Source organism: Vigna umbellata, chromosome 5, assembly GCF_029865625.1.
Source record: "Vigna umbellata cultivar VRB3 chromosome 5, Vumbellata_1.0, whole genome shotgun sequence".
Lineage (NCBI taxonomy): Eukaryota > Viridiplantae > Streptophyta > Magnoliopsida > Fabales > Fabaceae > Vigna > Vigna umbellata.
In genome coordinates this window covers 20,537,145-20,558,262 of record NC_142169.1, presented here as the reverse complement: position 1 = coordinate 20,558,262, position 21,118 = coordinate 20,537,145, and the positions used below count along the sequence as shown (strand labels likewise).

Below are 21,118 nucleotides of genomic sequence, written 5' to 3'. Positions count from 1 at the left end.
TCCAACAGTTCCCTTCTGGGCATTTCATGCTTTCTGTTCCAACTCCAAACTAAACATACTTTCTCACTTTTCTTTCATTATTAATTTCCTCCAGGGCCCTAGCACTAACCTTTTCCAATTATTTTATATACCTCATCCTCTTTTTCTAATCCATCTAAATAAATAAATAAATAAATAATTAATTAATTAATTAAATAACCTCACCCGTCAATTTCCCTAACCTTGTGTTGTTTCTGCATATATCCCTATTCCCTAATTCATTCACGTTCAGTCAAATCGAATTTTAACTTTGAAAGCGGAGACATCGTGAGAGGCAAACCAACACCAGCTCAACTTATTCCCTATCTACCAAACAGGAAAGAAATTCCGAAAAACCCAACAATCTTAATCTTTGCATCTCTCTCTCTCTCTCCACATTCCTTCCCAGATCAAAAATCTTTCCCATACCATACCCGTACATTTCATTCCCACTTCTCCCCCACCTCTCTCCCCACTCCCTGCATTCCACGCGCCACTCTCTCCCGCCCCAACCTTCAAACCCCTCATTTCTTTTTAAAACCTTTCACACCTGCCAAATAAAGGACACTTTTTTTAAAATATCACATTTAAGAATTGCACCGTGGACAAGGGAGGCGCGTTTGCCCCACGCCCCGGTGGCGAAAAAAAAGTAAGAAAAATACTGGAGCGATCTTGTAACACTCACTCTCAAGTAAGAAGACCCCCAAATCCCGGAAAAATAAAAATCATAAGGAAAAGCATCAACAACAGTGCCCACAATAAAAAGCTGAAAAGAGAGAGAGAAAAACAAGATCCACCTCGAACCTCTCTCCACACTCCACCCTTCGTCACCACCACCACCACTCTCACACCCTCTAATCGAATTCTTCTCCCAAAACGAATCAAATCCCAATCTTCGCCATCCCATCCACACCCTTTCCTTAAACCGTTAAATTTCCAAACAACAAACAAGAACAAGAATTTCCTCCAATTCGAGAAATGAGGGAAGAGGATTCCAATTGGTTTTCGCGATGGGAAGAGGAGCTTCCTCCGCCAGAGGAACTCATGCCCCTATCCCAAACCCTAATCACGCCCGATCTAGCCATGGCTTTCGACATCAGAAACCCCCACACCTCCACCAACCCCAACACCGCCCAACAGCATCAACACCAACAGCAGCCACCGCAACAACAACAACAACAGCAACAACCTTCCAACCCTTCATCGCTCCCCAACCCCCAGCAACCCACCTCCAACGACTTTGCCGACTCCGGCGAGCTCGGCTCCGGCACCGCCGGCGAGGAGCCCGCTCGAACCCTCAAGCGCCCCCGCCTTGTGTGGACCCCGCAGCTCCATAAGCGCTTCGTCGACGCCGTCGCGCACCTCGGCATAAAAAACGCCGTTCCCAAGACCATAATGCAGCTCATGAGCGTCGATGGTTTGACCCGAGAAAACGTGGCCAGCCACTTGCAGAAGTACCGTCTCTATCTCAAACGCATGCAGGGGATTTCCGCCGCCGGACCCGGTGGACCCGGAGGCGGTGCCTCCGGCGCCGTCGCGGACCCCGCCACTGACCACCTCTTCGCCAGCTCCCCGGTGCCGGCGCATTTCCTGCACCCCGCGACGAGGCCTAATTCGGATCATTTCCTTCCGTTTGTGCCGGTGCCGGCGCTCCACCACCACCAGCAGCAACAGCAGCAGCTGGCCGCGGCGGCCCAGTACCATAGGCAGGTGAGCCATTTCGGGTCGCCGCCGAACGGGCACTTCGAGAACCCCTTCATTTCTAGGCCGAATCTTCAGAGGATGGGTGGGGGTGGAGGTGGAGGTGGTCCTGTGCATAACCACCACCCTGTGAGTGGCTATGTGGAGGATATGGAATCTGCTAATGCTGCCTCAGGAGGTAGAAAGGTTCTTACTCTGTTTCCAACTGGGGATGATTGATTGAATGAATATTCATCATATATGATGACGATGATGATCATGATGACGATGGTGATGGTAATAGTACGGTACTCTTTGGTCTTTTGGTATGTGTCACTGTGTCCTTGTTGTATTCTGAATGTGAAGTTTATGTTTGGTTAAGGTCTTAATTGGTATTTTTGTGTTAGGGTTATTGTTAATGAGTTTGGTGTTGCTAATTGGGGGTATTGGAGTCTAGAGTTTAAGTCTGCAGATTCAAAAGCTCCAGCAGTCATGATACTTCTGGTGGGTATGGTGTAATTAATTAATAACCTTGTGGGTACCAATATCCGCCGCTGCTTGGGTTAACTTCTCCGTCAGCTTCAGGTGACTGACATTCATCATGATGTCACTGTTGAGCGGCAATAGTAATGCAACTGCCAGTAATTCTGGGAGACAATCAGTGGTTTCCTGGTGTTGAGGCTTCCTCTGATTCTCTGGGAATTGGTCTCTGGCTGGATGAAATCTGGAGGATCACTGAATGGATGGATTTGTGTTGGTATTCATGGAAAGATTGGCAAAAGATGCCAATTTGGTATTTGTGTCTGCAGGTGGTAGTAAACACGGGTTACACTTTGTAGAAACTAATGGAAGCTAAACTCATTGGCGTGTTTGGTTGTGAATTCTTCGACTAAGTCCGAGAACCTCTATTGCGAAAGACTTGTCTCCTTGGTGTTGAGTTTGTTGTGCTGCGTAGAGGTGAGTTGTACATTGTTTGATTCTATAGAAGACTTGAATGCCTCATGTGAGGCAATCCTTTAATATTCTAATCTTACTGCCGCGTGGGGTCTATATGTTAGATGAACTCAAGTAAATCAGTTTCCATAATTTCTAGGTTTACCTGCTTACGAAAACAATAAGTTCATGTTTACTTAATCATGTAATTCTCATTTGACTGGAATTCTCTGATTTTCTTTTGTACCGGGACTCCTCTGAAGTCTTTTAATTTGATGATTATGTTTTTAGAGACACCAGGGATGACGTTCCAACTGTTCACAAAGATTCTTTTTTTAGTTTGAGTTCATTTCCTATATGATATATGTTATTATATGTGATAAAGGGATGAACATCATGATCTTGCACTCGAAAAATGTATGTATCTATATCCTAGCAGCAGTATGAGTTGAAAAATTTAATAGAAATAGCCACACATTATGGTTCAGACTGACAGTAAGGTCAAGAAGTCTGAAAATTAACAACCAGTTATCTGTCCAATGTATTTTTGGATCATCGTTTCCTCTATATATCTTATCTTAATTGCAGTTTCTCAATGTCAAATTAAAAAAGTGATCTAACAGCGTAGTTTGGTGCGGTCTACGTCACCTTTTAGTTATTCCTTGCATCTTCTCCGGTTTCTAGAGTTTCTTCTTGTGTTAGTAATTTTTCTTGAAATTATTCATGTTTTTAAGGAAAGATGGATTTCGCTTTAGCAAGGACAAGATTATTTTTGCAAAAGCTTATAAACAAATTTACAGTCTGTCATTTCAGGGCTCGCATGAATTTTAATTCCTGTTGTTGTCTATATATTAGTTTTGATTAACAAATGACGCCGCACATATTTGTTATGATGAAGTCGAGCTGTAATGCTTTCTTCATAAACAATGCACCACCACCCAACAACAATGTCCTTTTTGAAGTCAGAGTTGGAAACGTTACAAATTTCTTTCTATCTTCCATGTGAAGAATATCCTTGTCATCTGTAACTAAACTACTGTTTAGTTTTCCCGTTATCGGTAAACAACTTGTAGACATTTATGTGGCATTCTCCTGAGCCACGTATAACGGATTCTTATGGGTGACCTAAATCTTTCAGTACCGAATTCTTTTCGTACGTTGTCTGAAGCATTGTTTTGCCCTGTTTCGGGCTGGTTAGTTTTTTCTTTTCTGAAGAAGAAAAGAGTTATTGCAAAAATTAACTAGAGGAGATTTTATTTGTAAATAGAAGTTAAAGAGAACATAAACATTAAGTCGAAGAAAAAAAAAACTGCAGAGCCAATTAGTACGGTACAGTTTACTACTTTATAAATGGTTTTATGACAATAATGGCATATCACTATCTCTTGTTTTCTTAGTGATCACGTTATTGTCTCTTGTTTTCTTAGCAGCTACGACAGGTACACTAGGTTGTAAAAGTAAAATCCTAATGAAATTTTCATGGGTTTGACATTTGGTGCAATGTAATCGATATTTTTACCTTGAAAGAGAAAAGTTGAACTCCTTATTCAAAGTTTGGTTCCAGGAAGAAAGCAGAGGTTGTACACACATCAGCAGTCACTAAGTTTGTGCGCAGAGCCTTTGTCATTTTGTCCACTTCCAACTAATCAATTGTATGGATGGTGCACTTGGTGCCCGTCAAATCTCTTATGACTAATGTCATCCCAAGACTCAACATGAACTACATTTTTTATACGTAAAAGTGTTCACGGCAACAACCATCTTAATTATTTATTCTTAAGATAAGATAACAACACAATGGAAAGACAGATCTATCCTCTTAGGCCATGACAATGAAAAAAGTGAATATAGTCAATTCTGCTTCAATTTTATTTTTTTTTTGTTTGCTTGTACATGCATATAAGATACCATATTTGTTATTTGCAGTTGCAAAGGAATGGATTAGGTGGGCCATATGTAGAGAAGAAACCAAACAAAAATAAAAATCTTGTGTCTTTGTTTCCTATATTAGTAATGCATTTTTGTATACACTTGACACTTTTTTCAGATAAAACTCACACACAAATCGTAGACGAAACTCATTTAATTGAAGGTTAAATTTGCATCATTCAGTAGAGTTTACGCAAACTAATGAATAATAGTGTGTTGAAAGAAAGATCGTTAAAAGTGAGTCATTTATATATTTCTTTTGTGGCCCAATACATATCTCATATTCAAATAACACAACACAAGGGTGTTACTCCCTCCACCCCCACACGTCTCTTCCTCCACCTCCCCAATTTTCTAAAATGCCAATTATATCCTTCTAAAATGACAATTATATCCTCAAAAGTTAAAATTTTTTATTTTTATTATTTTAATATTTTAATTTATTTAAAACTTCTGATTTACTTCCCTCTGCACCTCTTCCTCTCTTCCATTTTCGTTTACCTTTCTCTCTTCCGTTAAGCTTCTTCTCCACCTATAACAAATTCATATTTTAACAAATTCATATTTTAACAAAATTATTACGTTTAAAAACTAACCATATATAACATTTAAAATTATAAATTTAAATATAAATTACTGTAAATAAAATAAACAAATAAAATAAAAACGAAACGTAAAAGGAACACTGCCTCTGGACGGATGACATCCTTCAACGGATGTCAACATCCGTTGAAGGCAAAACGGATGTCGACATCCGTTTTGCCTTAAACGGATGTCGACATCCGTTTTGCCTTAAACGGATGTTGACATCCGTTCAAGGATGTCATCCGTCCATAGGCAGTGTTCCTTTTACGTTTCGTTTTTATTTTACTACGTTTTGCGGCTCATGCAAGGATTATAGGCTTGGATATTAAAAGGATTATTGGAAGTATGGGAAGGATTTAGGGTTTAGGATTATTGGAAGGATTATGACTACGTACCTGGAGAGGAACCACGACAAGGACACTACACCATAAACGCACTGCACCACGTACTGCACCGAGAACAAGAAGAAGATTGTTTGATAATTCTTTTCACGATCACCAAGCTTTGTAGAAAAATATTTTACTCATACAAGAAACTACGTAGGTTATCAGTGAAATATGTTATAAATGAATAAAATTAAAAAACAACAATTTTAAAAATAAAATTTTACTGAGGGGCAAAATAGTAAAGGAAAGGTGGAGGAAGGGGCAAAATAGTAAAGGGGAGGTGGAGGAAGAGATGTGTGGGGGTGGAGGGAGCAACACCCCACAACACAATTGACTTGTAAGTGGGCCAACCAAATCTTGCCCCATTTTTGTTATTTAATTATGGGCCACAGTGGCTGAGATTTGGGCTCGGTGACGTTAACGTGATGTGGTGGATTCCAGTACAAGGGTCAAAGGAATGGAATAAAATTCAGATCATCTTGCTCCAATAAAAAAAATATGATTTTATAAATTATGTAGAATATAAGTAAGATCAACATAAACAAAAATAATAATAGTCCAACTCACCACCTTTTTCGTTGATCTTATTCAATTTCTTGTTGGTTCAGCAAACCTTATTGGTGAAGAAATGACGTCTATGATTTATATATGAAAGGTGGCAAGATTAATTTCATTGTTGGGGAATAAAACTTTGACCATTTTATATAAATAATTGAAATCAATTTCATCACCTTTATTCGTTGGATTTTGGTATAGAATCTAGAGCTTGGATAAGAAAATAACATTTAGAGAATTTAGAATATTTATATAAATAAATCAATTCAGTTTTTGAAATTTTAGATTATACTTCGTCACACGTGATTTTTCATTTTTATATTGAAATTTCAATATTACATTTACTAAACGTAAAATTGAAAATGAAAATTCTACTGAATATGACTTCATAGATAGTCTTAATATTAGACCATGTTTCGTTATTTGAAAAATAATTTAAATACTTAGTAATTCAAAATACGAAAATACGAATATGTTAAGATTGATAAATTTTATAATCAATTATAATATAATTTACTATTCTTTCCATTTCATAACAATAAAATCACACTAATGATAAATAGTTAGCATAATTAATAGATAATGACATAATTAATAGACAATATGAAATACTTGAAAAAAAAAAGTAGATCATATTATATAAGACATACATTTTTTTTATGGAACTACAAATTATTTAAATGAGAAAAATATAGATTTTGACATTTGTTATTGCTTTTTATGTAAACTATTTCTATCAATTAACATCTTAAGGGGAAACAAAAGAAGAGTTTGTGATGCAATGAATGAAGGTATAAAAAGAATCTCTTTATTTAGATTTGGGATGTTTTCCTTTCTACAAAAAGAATCTTCATTGTAACACAACTTTTGAATAAATTAAAAAAAATCCACTGTGAATATGAGTTTTATAGTATGATTCAACCTTACAGTAATCTTAAATATAATTCAAGTGGGGTGCTACAAATTTTTCTCTCCTATTCATATTTTCTCATTTGATTTTTTTTTAATTCTCAGTTTTTTTTAGTTCTTGTATTGAAATTTTCCCATTCTTTTTCTATAATTAGTCAAACAATTTTCTTATACTTTTTTTATATACTTGGTTTTCTTAATGATTCATTGCTTACATCTCTAAATTGAATTTTAACCTTTTAAAACTATTAATGATTAAAAATAACCTTATGTAAAAGGTTCAAATTTATGTGTTCACATTTAAGGATTAGCCTTAAACATGTTTCCTTTGCAAAAAAGGTACACCTGTTGTGAAAAAAAAAATATTATATCACTATTTAAAACAAAAGTAGTATATACATTTATTTATCACGCATACTAATTATAATTTATATATTAAAAATATTCATGCATTCAACTCTGAAAAAAAATATCTCTTCATACATCAACCTTCTACAGTTATTAATTTTTTTTAAAAAAAAAACTAAATTAAATAATTGAGTTGGATTGGATCTTATAAAAAATGAATAACTTAGATCTAGAATGTTCAGTTGTGTATTTAAAATAAACTAATCTTCCAATTTGGGTTTTCAATGTCCACCATCCAACTGGTGTCCTTATCCTTATTGGGTGGGAAACAGCACAAACAAACCTGTCTTTTCTTTTTACTCCTAAAATTAAATAAGAAAAACATTAATTTTTAGTATATTTCTTTGAATTGTCTTTTTTGCAATCTTACTTTATTTTTATCAATTGAGACTCAGTTTTAGAAAAATTAAAACAGGCATTACATTAATTAAAAGAAACAATAATTCAAAAAACCTTCGGAAAAAAAATAATCAAATAAAAAGAGCCACGAAAAAAATATGAAAAAAAGGAAGTAGTAGAAAATTTTCCAGCTGATTGAAAAGTATTTGCTGAAAGTGTCCATTGTCAAACCTTCGTAATCAATTTCTCTTTCCATAACACGTTTTAATTTAAAATTTATGAACAAGATTAATTTAAATACTGATCCCAATAACATTCAACGGATCAAAATTAATTTTCTCAAATCTTAAAACATTCCAATGAAACAAGTACCTCTCTGTGTAACCCCCAAATTAGACAAAGTTAGTATAAAAAGCAGCACAGAGACCTTATGATATAACTGTAAATCCAGTAACGCACTACAATTCACTATTTTTATAAACTGTCACATGAGAAGTACCCAACGATTTACTATAACCATCAAAACTGAAACAGAAGACATAATACTACAACAAGGGTCTATGACAGCACTGACAAATCAACCTAACATGAAATTCTAAAAGGCTAACATAACTTTTTCATCCAAATTCAATAGTCACCTAATAGTTCTGCGAATAGTCAAAGCTCAAAGGCTGTTGACCAAATGGAGCCTGCAAAAACAGTAAAAAGTATGAGATGAGATGCATAAAATGACAAGTAATAGCAGATATAGTGAAATACAGGAAAAAAAAATTTATTTTGTTCTTGTCAGAAAGTAGAACTCAAACAAAGCATAATTATCACATATCAGGAAAATCAACAGCACTTAAAATGGGTATGGTTATAGACATCTAGCTCCCCACAAATTTAGTCCTTATTTGAGAATAAAAATGATCTAACAATCCAAATCTATAGCATTATCTTACAAGAATAAAAACTATATACACTTCAACACAAAAGCAGTCATTTCTAAAACCCATTTTAAGGAGTTGAGAGCATTAACTAATGTCTACATCATTAATTAATCAAATTATTACACTAATTGCTAACATGTCTTTGTAATTTTTAAAAGCAAATGCAGAAAACACTTGTTCTGCAGGTAATATGTTAAGTAATGGACTTTCAACTTAACTCGACATTATAAAACTGATTTTTAAAAGTAAGATTTGTACTCAGTAAACCCGTTTTATTTTTAGTCGTGTGAGATCTCCAACATAATAAAGTAAGTAAATTAAATGTTAGTTACCTGGAAAACAGCATGTCTAAATTGGTCATATGAATGTGCATACATCATAGCAGCACTAGGCCACTGTATGTAAGCACCGTCCGTAGGTGTCTGATTTAATCCTGTGGTGCCAAAAGGATTCATTATGGGGGTGGAAGGAGCATAGCCATGTGTGGCCTGAGTTTGTGACATCTGACCCAAACGATTAAATGTAGCGTCATATTGAGCAAATGAAGGTTGAACTTTTAGCAAGTTAAATGGCACCAAGTTAACAGCAGAGGTTGGAATACTCCTGGCATACCTGCACCGATAACTTAATTCAGTCTGATAAATGTACACTAAAAATTAAATCAGTACAAATAACCAAAAAAAACTGAAGAAACAAAACGATCACAAGTTATATAAATTCTTAAATCCATCAAATGTGCCGGCCAAATAACAAAAAATGCCATTATTCAGTTTTTACTCTTGACCCCTCCCCCACTCTATGTCTCTATAACAAAGAGACAACTTTTAATCTTTTGTTTTCAAATATATTATCATGCATCTGCAACTATAGCATTGAATTGGTGGAAAGCTCTCAATTAGTTAACAGGGTACAGTGATATGACTCACCTTCCATAACTACGGTCATAATCTGGATCACTACGGTCCTTTTCCCTATCCCTGAATATGGCAACTCGATTCGAACAAATATCCCTGACACTGATACATCTTTCTGAATCAGCAGCCACGGGGTTCTTGCTAGTTTCACTCTCATCCTTGCTAGTAGAAGAATTCCTCCCATCCATTGGAACCATGGATGAGATATCACCAGAGTCAGGGATTCTAGAGCCACTAAAGATACGTGCTCGTGCTCTGTCATATTCTTCCTTCCTCTCTTCCACACTTCTTACAGGATTTCCTTTCATCCCAACTCCATTAGCATCATTCAAACGGTTTTTATTAGGCCTAGGTCTAATAACAAATTTTTTCTGCTCAGATTTATCATTTTCCAATTGCTTTGCAGGTATTTCAGATAACTTAACCATGGGATACTTGCTCTCTGGTAACTTTCTCACGAGAATTTTACTTCCCTGACCATCTAAGCCAACATCTTGAACCATTGTCTGCATGCTGTAGTGTTGAGCAACACGATGTGCAGCCAATCTGAGATAGGAAGAAGGGAAATGTGGAAACTCAAAATGCTGTTGGTCAGCATTATTCATAAACCTCTGAATGTCCAGCTCCATCCGCAAAACTAAGGACAAAAACAAAGTACAAAATTATAAGAAAAATATCAAGTTTAACAACGACCAAGAAAAAATCGGAAAATGTGATCAGAATCAACATTGGCAACGGGAAATCACAGGCAGAACATAATCATCAAAGAATAAGTCATCCATTAGCTAGAAAACTACTTTAAACTTGTGACAGATGAAATTTTGATCAAAGCAAGCAATAGCACAACTCCATCTAAACAGTAAGAATGCTACAGAACAATACAATCTATGAACTCTGGAAATTAAGCTGCTTCCCTATTTCATCCCAAATTAAAATTTTATTCGGCAGAAACATACATGCCTACACGGCCTACGATCACATCATTTTCAACGAGAACGTGATTTTCAATAAAGCCCCCAAATGACCAACCTATTACTTAATTATTACCAAAGAGCTACCTGAATCTCAAATTATCACAATTAAGCAGGAAATAACCACAGCCATCCCGGATCTGACTTCAATTAACCTAAACATAACTAAAAATATCAAAAAGCACAAAGATTCGCATAAAAAAACCTACAAGCAAAACCCATAAACGAAAAAATTCAAAAAAAATAAAAGACAAAGGGGTCAACGAGAAATCGAGCTAAAGCAACAATTTTGAAGCATACCCACGACGCGGAAACACAAGAATAGCACAAACAATCCCACCCCAGAAACAAAAATTCGAAAAAAACAATTAATAAAAAGAGAGAAAGAGGAGGATAATTAAGAAAACACTAACTGGTAAGGCGGTGACGAGGGTTCTGGAGAGCCTCGACTAAAAAGGGGTCAACCATTGACTCCTTGTCTTTGAATCCAGAAACCGAATCGTTGGAGAGACAAGAGGAATCCATGGATGAGCAATTACAACGATAATAATAATTTTAATTTAATAATAATAATAAATAATAATAATTATTATTATAAAAATAATTACAATAATAATACAATTAGTTGTTCCTTTTTCCTTCCCTTCCTTTCTGGGCAAAAGGTAAAGGGTAAAGAAAAGGAATAATAAGAGTCAGGAAGAGAAGAAAGAAGAAGAGAGGAGGTAGAAGAAATTGTGCCTTAAAAGCATAGGAAAAAGGAAGATTGGATTACAAAACCCAACCCTTCAACTTCTTCTCTCTCTTCTCCTTCTTCCTCTTATTCTTATCTTGCTTCCACGGATCAAGTAATAAATACTTCCTTCTCCAAATCTTCTTTTCATCCATTTTTCTTTATTATTTTTTTCTTCTTTAATGTGAACACACAAAATCCCTCACCACATTATCTCCTTTTTCACGGTTCACTTTCTACTGTTCCATCCATCACAAATCATTAATTCCACACTATCTTTTTTTCTTTTTTCCCTTTTGTTTCAAAATAATATTTACCCAATCTAGTTTTATGTATTGTTCTATTTATCAATTAATAGAAACTATTACTTGTATTAACATCATTTTCTTAATTATTTTGTCTGCTTTTCTTTGCAATACTATCAAGAACATATTTAGAGGATTAGAAAGTTTCTTTAGCTTTCAAAAATTTTCAAAAAACAAATATCTGTTTGACTAAAGTTAATGGGTTTTAATTCAATTTTAAACACTTGCATGCTCCATTTTTAAACTAAGAAAATACGTAAATTTAGCTTTTGGCTTTAAAAAGATATTTACTTTGATTATGACTCTTTTTTATCATTATTCGTTAAACTAATTTTATTGGTGTTTCTATCAAACATATATCATTAAACTAATAAATATTGAAGATTTTTTTTAAAGATATTTACTCTGATTATGACTTTTTTTTTTCTATCTATTCGTTAAACTAAATTTATTATTGGTTCTATTTAACTTATCATTAAACTAATAAATATTGAGATTTGTCTTTTGTGTTTGTGTCAATCGTGAGCGAAGTGTATGAATTTTAATTTCAAAATCAATGAAAATATATAAAATAAATCTGTGAAACTTGAAAATTAATATTTGAACTTTAAGAGATTTTCTTAGTAATGTTAGTAATGTACACGAGATTCAAAGTGGTTTTCAACACATGAAATTGAAGCTTTCCAACAATACTCAAATTCGGGTAAGTGACATAAGTAGGATATGCATATTTGTTTTTAATGTTAGGGATAATGTAAGACTTGTGTAAGGCATATAATTGGGTTAATTATTCACTTTAACCTTTTAGGAAAAAAAACAATGTAATCTTGTAAGTCCTAGCTCTCCCTATTTTTTTTTTAAGTTTTCTTTTTATATATAGTATCTTTCAAAAATTCTTTATTATAATTTATGGTAAAAAAGTGATATAGTTAATAAATATTGTTTATGAAAGTTTGGTAGATTGATTGAATTTTATATACTTGACTTACTTAGTTGATTATCTTTTACATGTTACATTTTGATTATTTGAGATAGATTGGTTTAGTTTGATGTTTTTAAAATGTGTGTATCAATTTTGGCATAAGAAATGAAGAGATAAACTCAATTTTATATATTTGACTTAGTGTATTATGTTGATTATTTTTTATAGGTTACATTTTGATTATTTGAGATAGATTGGTTTAGTTTGATTTTCAAATGTGTGTATCAATTTTGGCATAAGAAATGAAGAGATAACCTTAATTTTAGCAAACTCTCTTTCCAGGTAAAATTAGTTTTGTAAAAAACTCAAAAGCTTATAAAGAATTGGTCGTTAAGAGAGTCATATTCTCGCTTATAATAATTAGGCATGTCATATTCTCATGTGAAACCATTTTTATAAAATATCCTAGTGGTCATTAGTTGGGAGCCAAATTATTTGGCAATCCAAAATTCACTTTTTATGCTAAGGTTTTTGGTTAAGTGAGTAAAATTCTAATAGCAAATTTTAGCATGTGCTTTACAAACCAAATGTTGACTAAGAGAGTATTTATGAGCTCTAAAGAAATGAGTTTAAATATTTTAAAATGCTAAAATTAGTTTATCTTTCATTGCTTTATTTTATTTTATTATTACATTATATTGGGATATTATATTAATACACTAGAAGATTTATTAGCATTTAAATTGAGATTAAGTATATGTGATTGATGATACGTGATCAGTTTGACTGAGACAAAATGTATATGTAGAATGTGAGATGATTTGAAACTCACATGAAAATGATGAACCTTACATGAATTTGTTATTACTTATATGTTATGATAAGTAAATTTTTGTTTGATTTGAATATTAAATATTGACACTTATGTTATAATAGAAACCACTTACTTTACCGATGATCTAAGTCATAGAGATAAGATATCATGTGGTGAGAAATAATGGGAGATCCTACACCGCAATATGTGTAGATCAATGGCATAAGTTGTAATGAACTTACTCTAATTTTATGATTTGTGGATTCGTTCGTAAGTTTGTCTTTGATTAAATTATGAATTAGTCTCTAATAGAACATAGTCTTTCAGAAGGTGTCAAGTGATATTTCACTTATTGAATATTTTTTATGAATATATCTATGTATGGTCTATGTGATTATTATATGTTTTATTTTTAAATGAAAGTGAATTGTTGTGACTAGTTAATTAAAATGTATCTTTTTATATATGACTTTTAAATAAATTTGTTTTTAATAACTTACCCTATCATACGTATACGAACAAATATAGGTATTGGTGTAAAAGCAACATTAAGAATAGAATATAAATTTTTAATTTGACTTATATTTTGTAAATATTTGTATTTATGTATATTTTGTTTTGGATTGATATAAGTTTTTAATCAATTCTTTAATAGATCTATAGTATAATTAATATTGTAATTTCATTAAATAAAACTATATTATATTAATACTTTTTATGCATTTGCTTTATTAAAAATTGACCTTCCAATATTTTCTTTTTCTTTTAACTAATTTAGAGTAGTTGAGTTTGCCACATGTAATTTGACACCCAACAAATTTTTTAAACACACTTTACATCCACTATTTTATCTTCAATTTCTTTCTTTTTTTACAATACAAAAATTAAAGTTTTTAATGACTAAAATATCTCAAAGAGTGGGTTGTTAACTAAGTGCTAAGTGGTTTAAAAAAAGCATTTTTATTAAAAGATATTTTTTAAGTTAAGTAATATTTATTTTGTATTAATAATACTTATTAAATGAAATAACAACATTAATTATATTTATTAAGTAAAATGAAAATTTTCAAATTTTTGATTCATTTATTAATGTTTTTTTAGTGAATAGGTGTACTTTTTATATCCATCTAGCAAAAGAATAATTAAATATAACAAATGAGATAAAGATTTAATATTATTAGTACACAAAAAACATATAGAGCATAAAATCATTGTTTTTTTAATCTCTAAATCAAAAGGTAAACAACCATACAATATTTTTCACAGAATCAGAGTTTTTGTGGCACCTCATCCAACCAAATCAAAGTTTCCCCAATCCACTCATTCCATACCAGAAGAGAATTTTCTCTTTTTTTTACAGTTTTTTTATAAAACACATTTGTATCGTCTAGAGTTCAATTAGACACATCTTCATTCTCATTAACCATTAACGAGGAAAAGTCATATAAACTAGCCACAAAAGAAGGAAAGTTTCACCGAATACCTATCCATGCCAAACTAACAATAGAGTATTATAACCTTACTCTATCAAAATAAGGAATTATAGCCAATTTAGATATATAAATGTCAAAAGATCAATGATCATTTCAAAGATTAATACAATGTTCCTTACCTAGTGTCCAAAAAGTATTTTCCATAACAACATTATATGCATCCTTAATACCATGCCAAATTGATGATGATTTAAATATATTTTTGATACTTAGACTTAAGAAATCAAGTACGCATGAGCTTAATCCAAGTCATTTTTTCATAAGCAAACTCTCGAGCTAAAGTAACATATAAACTTTATACTCCATCTAAATATTAGTAACCTGCAAATCACCATTCAACTTAGAACCACACAAGATGGACCATTTAACATTGAGTAGTAGACTTGTCAAATTATCTCATCTTATAGGACTTGCCCCTATCTCATATGGGTTGGGGTCAACTCATATATCTTTTTTTAACATGTTGATTATCTTATTCTTTATAATACTAAAAAATTTTGTCATTAAGTTAGCATATTAGTCTAAGTGATGTTGTAACTTAATCACATCCATTAGTCATGCGTATCTGAAATAAATTATGCAATTGTATTAACGTCTAGTTTCTCTTTTTCTTTTTTATAAAATTATGTGTATTTGTATTCAATTTTAATATACAAAAATGTTTATGTTATATTAGCACTATTTTATAAAAAATAATAATTTATTTGATTTTTTATGAATGATTCTTTTGAGAAAAAACCATTTCTTTTTAAATGAAACACGTTTATTATATTTTAGATATCAAAACTAAAAAATAAGTTAAAAGCTTATTTATATATAATCTTTTTAAATAGTCTATTAAAATAAATTCATAAAAGCTTTCAAAACACAAAAAAATTAAAAGAAAATGTGCTTTTATAACTGTATCTAAATATACAATTATATCTACATATAAGTAATTTTTGAACTTATAAAAAATATTTATTTTGAATATTTTTTTTCCAAATTACCTTATTTTAAGGTTTAAACAAACTTAACATATATCATATTTTCAACTTTTCAAAATAATGAAATTATGTATCTAAAATAAGATTACAATTAAAAAATTATTTTTAATAACTTTTTATAAAAGCAATATTTATATATTTTTTAGGAATAATATATTAGAAGCAAATATAAATTAACTTTCATTTTTCTAAATTTGTATAAAATAATTATTACACTAATTTCTATTAAAACTACACCTTTTTTATTATACAATAAAAAATACCCTTGTGCAATAAATTCTTAAACAATAATTTTTCTTGGGATATTCAACAATGTAGAAAGATGTTTGAAGTGAAAGAAATAACTAAAAATGCATTAAAAATGAAGTAATTTAGTTTTGAACGTCAACCCCACCCTAATCCTACCCCAACCTACTTTATGTGGGACTTTGGGACTGAGACTTTTAAAAAGCTCCCTATTAAGTGTGTCAAAAAAAATAGGACATGGTTTTAGAGGGGTCAAGGTCAGCCCATGGTTTAAGAGGTCAAACGACAGTTCTATTAAGTAGTCTTTTTGTTTGGGTATCTTTAGTCAAAACAAAATTTTTGAATCCATTCTTCCACCTCAAGAAGAAGCTTAATAGACCATTACAGAATTGAAATCTATAAAGCAATAAGTTAACGATTACCAAATTTAGTAGCTGAATTCTTCTTATCATACTAAGCAATCTTATTAACCAAAAATTGAAGCTAACACACCTTATGATTCTTCACAAAATTGATACTTCCAAATATGTAAGATATATTTGATTACGAAGAGATAAATCTCTTGCAATGTCTAATAAAAAAACAAAAACAACATTAGTGTAAAAATGACTTTTAGCATGACTCACCCATTTATAAGAGAAAATGTCATACTCATGTAAAAATGATGTCAAAATATTACAATATTAAAGTATCTCCTCTACAACAATCATCCATCAATTACGATTTAGAAATTTTAAATAGTACTTATATTTATTGCTTTTGCGTTGTACTCCTTCTATTACATTATTTTTCTTTAAAATATTATGCTTTACTTTAAGTGCCATCTAACAATAAAATTTATCATATATATAATAAATTTATTAGACTTTTTTAATAACTAGCTTAAAACTTATTATTGATAATTTATAGCTAAATATGATAGTATAAAAATGTACGAACATTAATTCTTATATTAATCAATTTATACTCTTTAGTTGAATGTACTTTGAGGAGTGTACAAATATAACATAAATCATGATACATGCATTGCAACAAAAGTCCAAACAATATCCATGAAACACTATTCTCAGGCACTGATATGATATCTTAGCTCGTGCATTTGTTAGTTCAACTAATTTTGGACAAACCAACTTACGCAGACTAGGCCGTGTTTGACCACAACTCTTTTGGACTCGGCAACGAACTTGGCCCATTCTTCTGAATAAAAAGTAAAAAATATTTGAATGTTTAATTGCTTCCTATACATTTTCTCCTAAGTTTATTGTAGTTGTAGTTAGCTTTAAATCTTTCCACGAGTAAAAACAAAATCATTTTCATTAGTCAACAATATAAAACAAAAACATTTGACATTATCGCTTAATTATAAATTGTAATTTGTAAAAATTATTAAATTTATCATACATAGTACATGTAACTTCTTTCTTTGTAAAGAAATCGAATAAAATAAGTTTTACTTTCTGCTTCACGAAAAATAATCTTAACCAGGTTATTTATTTTTGTAATAGAAAAATTACATGTTTGTTTTAACTTCAAGATGAATATATAAATTATTCATTTTATAAATACTTTTTAAAAATATAAAAAAAAAATAACGTCTTTATAGTTAATTGAGATCTATTCTTTTTCGTGTACTCATAACATTTGTTTTTTCAAAATTAAAATAATTGTCTTACCAATTTATACCAATTTTAACCCTTTAAGTATCATTCTTTTCTAAACTTAACAATTTTTATCCGACCTTCTTTTTAATTTAGTTATATTTTAAACTGAAATGTATATATATATATATATATATATATATATATATATATATATATATATATATATGATAAAAAGTTATCTATAATAAAATTATAAAAAATATTTATGTAGTCATAATAATTTTAAATTTATTAATTTTTGTTATCATAAAAGCACACATTCAAATCAAATAATACAAGTAAATCTTACCATGATCTTGTGTATCTTCAGGTAGGTGGCAAAATCCTACCAGTGGCTTGAATGTTTTTGATGGTCAAAATTGAATCTTTTCTTACTAAGAGGAGAAATATCCATTTAGAAAATATTCTTTTTAACATTTAAATTTGTAAGAGAGTTTGAATATTTATGAATATAGCGAGTATGAGTCATTATTAAGTGTGTATTCCTTCCGAGAATACTATTTGTGTTTATAAGATCAATACAGATTGTGGACCTGTATTATCATTGGAATAATACTTACCCCCAAGTATATAGTAATAGAATAGTTAATAATAATAGAGTGATACCTTATTATAATATAATAACCATAATACTAAGCTGGCGAGATTAGTTATGATATGTGTATTTTTTATCAATAAACATAGGTTTTAGAAACATAACTTTTATTTTAAATTTTCCATTATCTTATTCTTATTAAAGTTTTTGTCTTTACCATTACTAATTTAAGGGTGTTGCTCCCTCCACCACCACCCCTTGCTCCCTCCACCTCCCAACCCTTTACAAAAAAATTTTAATTACAAAAGTAGTCATTTTTACTTTTAACCCTATTTATTTACTTTATTTTAAAGCCCTAAATTTCTACCTATTTTTACTCACCCAATTTCACTGCACAGCCCCGCTCCCCCACTATCCTAAGTCTCACTTTCTCTCTTTCCAGATTCTCACCCCCTCCAACTCTCATCGGATTCGTTTCTTCTCATATCCCAATTCTTACTTCTCTTCTCCATATCCATTTGGTTCTTCTTCATATCCATTTGGTTCTTCTTCATATTCTTGTCTCCATATCCATTTGGTTTTGTGGTGCGGTGGTGTGGCTTTTCGTGGTGCAACGATGCGGGGTGTTTGCGGTGGTCATTCAGCGGTGCGGTTCCAAACGATAATGAATATTTTATGACTAACATCATAAAAAAATAATTTATTGACATTGATAAAAAAATTCTAAATGACATCAATGGAAACGTAAAAAAAATGATTGCAAAGTAAATTTGGAAATTAACCATAATCGATTGTTAACATGAGAGAAATATTCATTATTGTTAGTAAAATGTGTTAAAGTATCTGTATCTCAATTTCAAAACATAACGGAATAAAAAAAATGAAAAATGTATACATGAATTAATTAAAAAAATTTCAAAAGTTCAAAATTCTTACTATTTAATTATAATTTAAAATTTTCTAAATTTAAATGATCAAATTCCTCTCTTAAAGTTTTAAAATTTCAATATTTTAATTTTTTATTTAAATAATTATATAAAATGTTTCAACCTTTTTATAAAATTAACTATCCTCCACAATATTTTTTCTGACACATTGCGACATATATTTTTTCCTCATGTATCAACACTTTTTTTATGTGAGATTGCATAACTCTTTGTACGTTGGTGTGGGTAAGATAAACAATCAGAAAGTTCAAAAGATATAACAATGGAAAGAAGCATAAAAAACAGAGAGAGACAGAAGAAAATGAAACATAAAAACATAGGTCCACCATTAAAATGGTTGTGTTGTTTGGGAGATGAGATCGAAGAAAGAAAGAAACAACATAATTGTCAATAACAAATGCTTGTTGGTTAAGCATAAACGAGACTATCACATTCATGTAGGGGATTAGAGTGGGTAGAAGTTAAAAAATATTAATCCTAAAATTAAATTGTACTGAAGGGTAAAACAGGAATAAGAAGGTGGAGGGAGCAAGAGGTGGTGGTAGAGGGAGCAATACCCCTAATTTAATGTCCAACCAAAAATTCAATTCTAGTCCTCGAAGCTCAGCTAGCCCAATTAAATTATTATTATTAGTATTAGTATTATTATCAGTATTATTATTATTATTATTTTGTTTTAAGTTTTAATTAGGTTCGTTCCTTTATTTTCTTTTCTTCAAAACAAGGAAGCCTTGTAGGTGCAACCAGACCCAAACTGGCTCAGCCCAACTCAAGCCAAATCAAACCAAGCTACAGGCCCAACAAGACAACCCCAAATCTATCAACCCAAACCTAGTCGAGGGACTCCACGGTCAACCACCGCAACCCCCCACTTGCGCGACCACCCACAACCACAAGAGTCCATAACATCAATACTGAGTTTATCAATAATATATTATTATTATAGCCATAATATCTAATTATATATAATAATATTTCAATATATATTTTAATTAACTATATAACAATATTCAAGAATATTTTTTAGAATATCTAACAATATCTAATAATATTATTTTCTAATAATAATATCTCTTTTAATCTCAAGATTATAGCTCTTATTTTCTTTCAACTACTTTTTAAAAATAGTAACAGGTAAATCTTCAAAAAGATTTATATAATATCTTTTTATTAAATTCTCACATTATTTAATTTGCATGTTTTTCCTTTTTACACCCCCTATTTTAATTTCTTACACCTAATTAATAAAAGGTAAAAGACCATTTTTTCCCGTAAGCTAAAATATAAATAAAAAACATAACAATTATGTTCTAACAAAGATGTACACTTAAGAATACTAATTATCAAACAAAAACACGAAAGTTTCAAGACTACTTTATTTCTAAGACTCGTATTTTTTTCCAACCTTACAAAAATGCTTTTGAGAGAGAATGAAAATAAAAAAAGAAAAAAGAGAAGTGAATGAAGAGAAATCAAACATATATTGGATGAAAATTCATAGAACCTTGTTCCAAATAACCATGACATCATTGTCAGGCCTTTACTATCAATTTGTATACTACAATACAAGTTTAATAAATTCCACATAGATTAAAGATTGGTTGTTATCTTTCAAAAGTTTTAATTTAAAGGAAAAAAAAGTTTAAAAAAATGTGTTCAAAGATTTGTTTTCAAATATTGGGGCAATTTCATTTTGATTAATCTATTAAAACTCCAAAATTAGAACCATCAATTGGTTAGATAAGGGGAATCCCCTTTCATTCTTCATGGATTCCATCATTGTTTCTTATCATATATTCCACTTTGAACCTAAATCTTGACCAATCTTTTCTTACCATCGTTTATTTTCTTGTTTCAAAACCTAAATTGAGGTAGTTAATTTTTTTTTTTGCATTTTCAAAGACCTTGAGCGATTTCATG

At 31.0% G+C, this 21,118-nt stretch overlaps 2 protein-coding genes across 2 annotated transcripts; one reads left to right on the top strand and one right to left on the bottom strand.

Annotated features, from left to right (window-relative positions):
• Positions 1–359: 359 nt before the first annotated feature.
• On the top strand, positions 360–2,925 carry LOC124834502 (transcription factor MYBC1-like). The gene is made up of 2 exons (XM_088091588.1): positions 360–2,024; positions 2,106–2,925. The coding sequence occupies exon 1, from the start codon at positions 997–999 to the stop codon at positions 1,936–1,938; it is 942 nt and encodes a 313-aa protein (XP_087947714.1). The 5' UTR covers positions 360–996; the 3' UTR covers positions 1,939–2,024; positions 2,106–2,925.
• A 5,253-nt stretch (positions 2,926–8,178) lies between these two features.
• LOC124834497 (uncharacterized) lies at positions 8,179–11,401 on the bottom strand. Its single transcript, XM_047309199.2, has 4 exons — positions 10,973–11,401; positions 9,601–10,225; positions 9,007–9,286; positions 8,179–8,431 (listed from the first exon to the last, which is right to left on the bottom strand). Exons 1-4 carry the CDS (start codon positions 11,082–11,084, stop codon positions 8,381–8,383), a joined length of 1,068 nt encoding a protein of 355 aa, XP_047165155.1. The 5' UTR covers positions 11,085–11,401; the 3' UTR covers positions 8,179–8,380.
• Between the last annotated feature and the right edge of the window lie 9,717 nt (positions 11,402–21,118).

Excerpts from the sequence above, each read along its gene's own strand:
- LOC124834502 (XM_088091588.1), top strand. The coding sequence starts at position 997 with ATGAGGGAAGAGGATTCCAATTGGTTTTCGCGATGGGAAGAGGAGCTT.
- LOC124834497 (XM_047309199.2), bottom strand. The coding sequence starts at position 11,084 with ATGGATTCCTCTTGTCTCTCCAACGATTCGGTTTCTGGATTCAAAGAC. Across the intron at positions 10,226-10,972 it reads CCCTCGTCACCGCCTTACCA|TTTTGCGGATGGAGCTGGAC; the intron begins GTTAGTGTTTTC and ends TTTTGTCCTTAG. Across the intron at positions 9,287-9,600 it reads TATGACCGTAGTTATGGAAG|GTATGCCAGGAGTATTCCAA; the intron begins GTGAGTCATATC and ends TTATCGGTGCAG.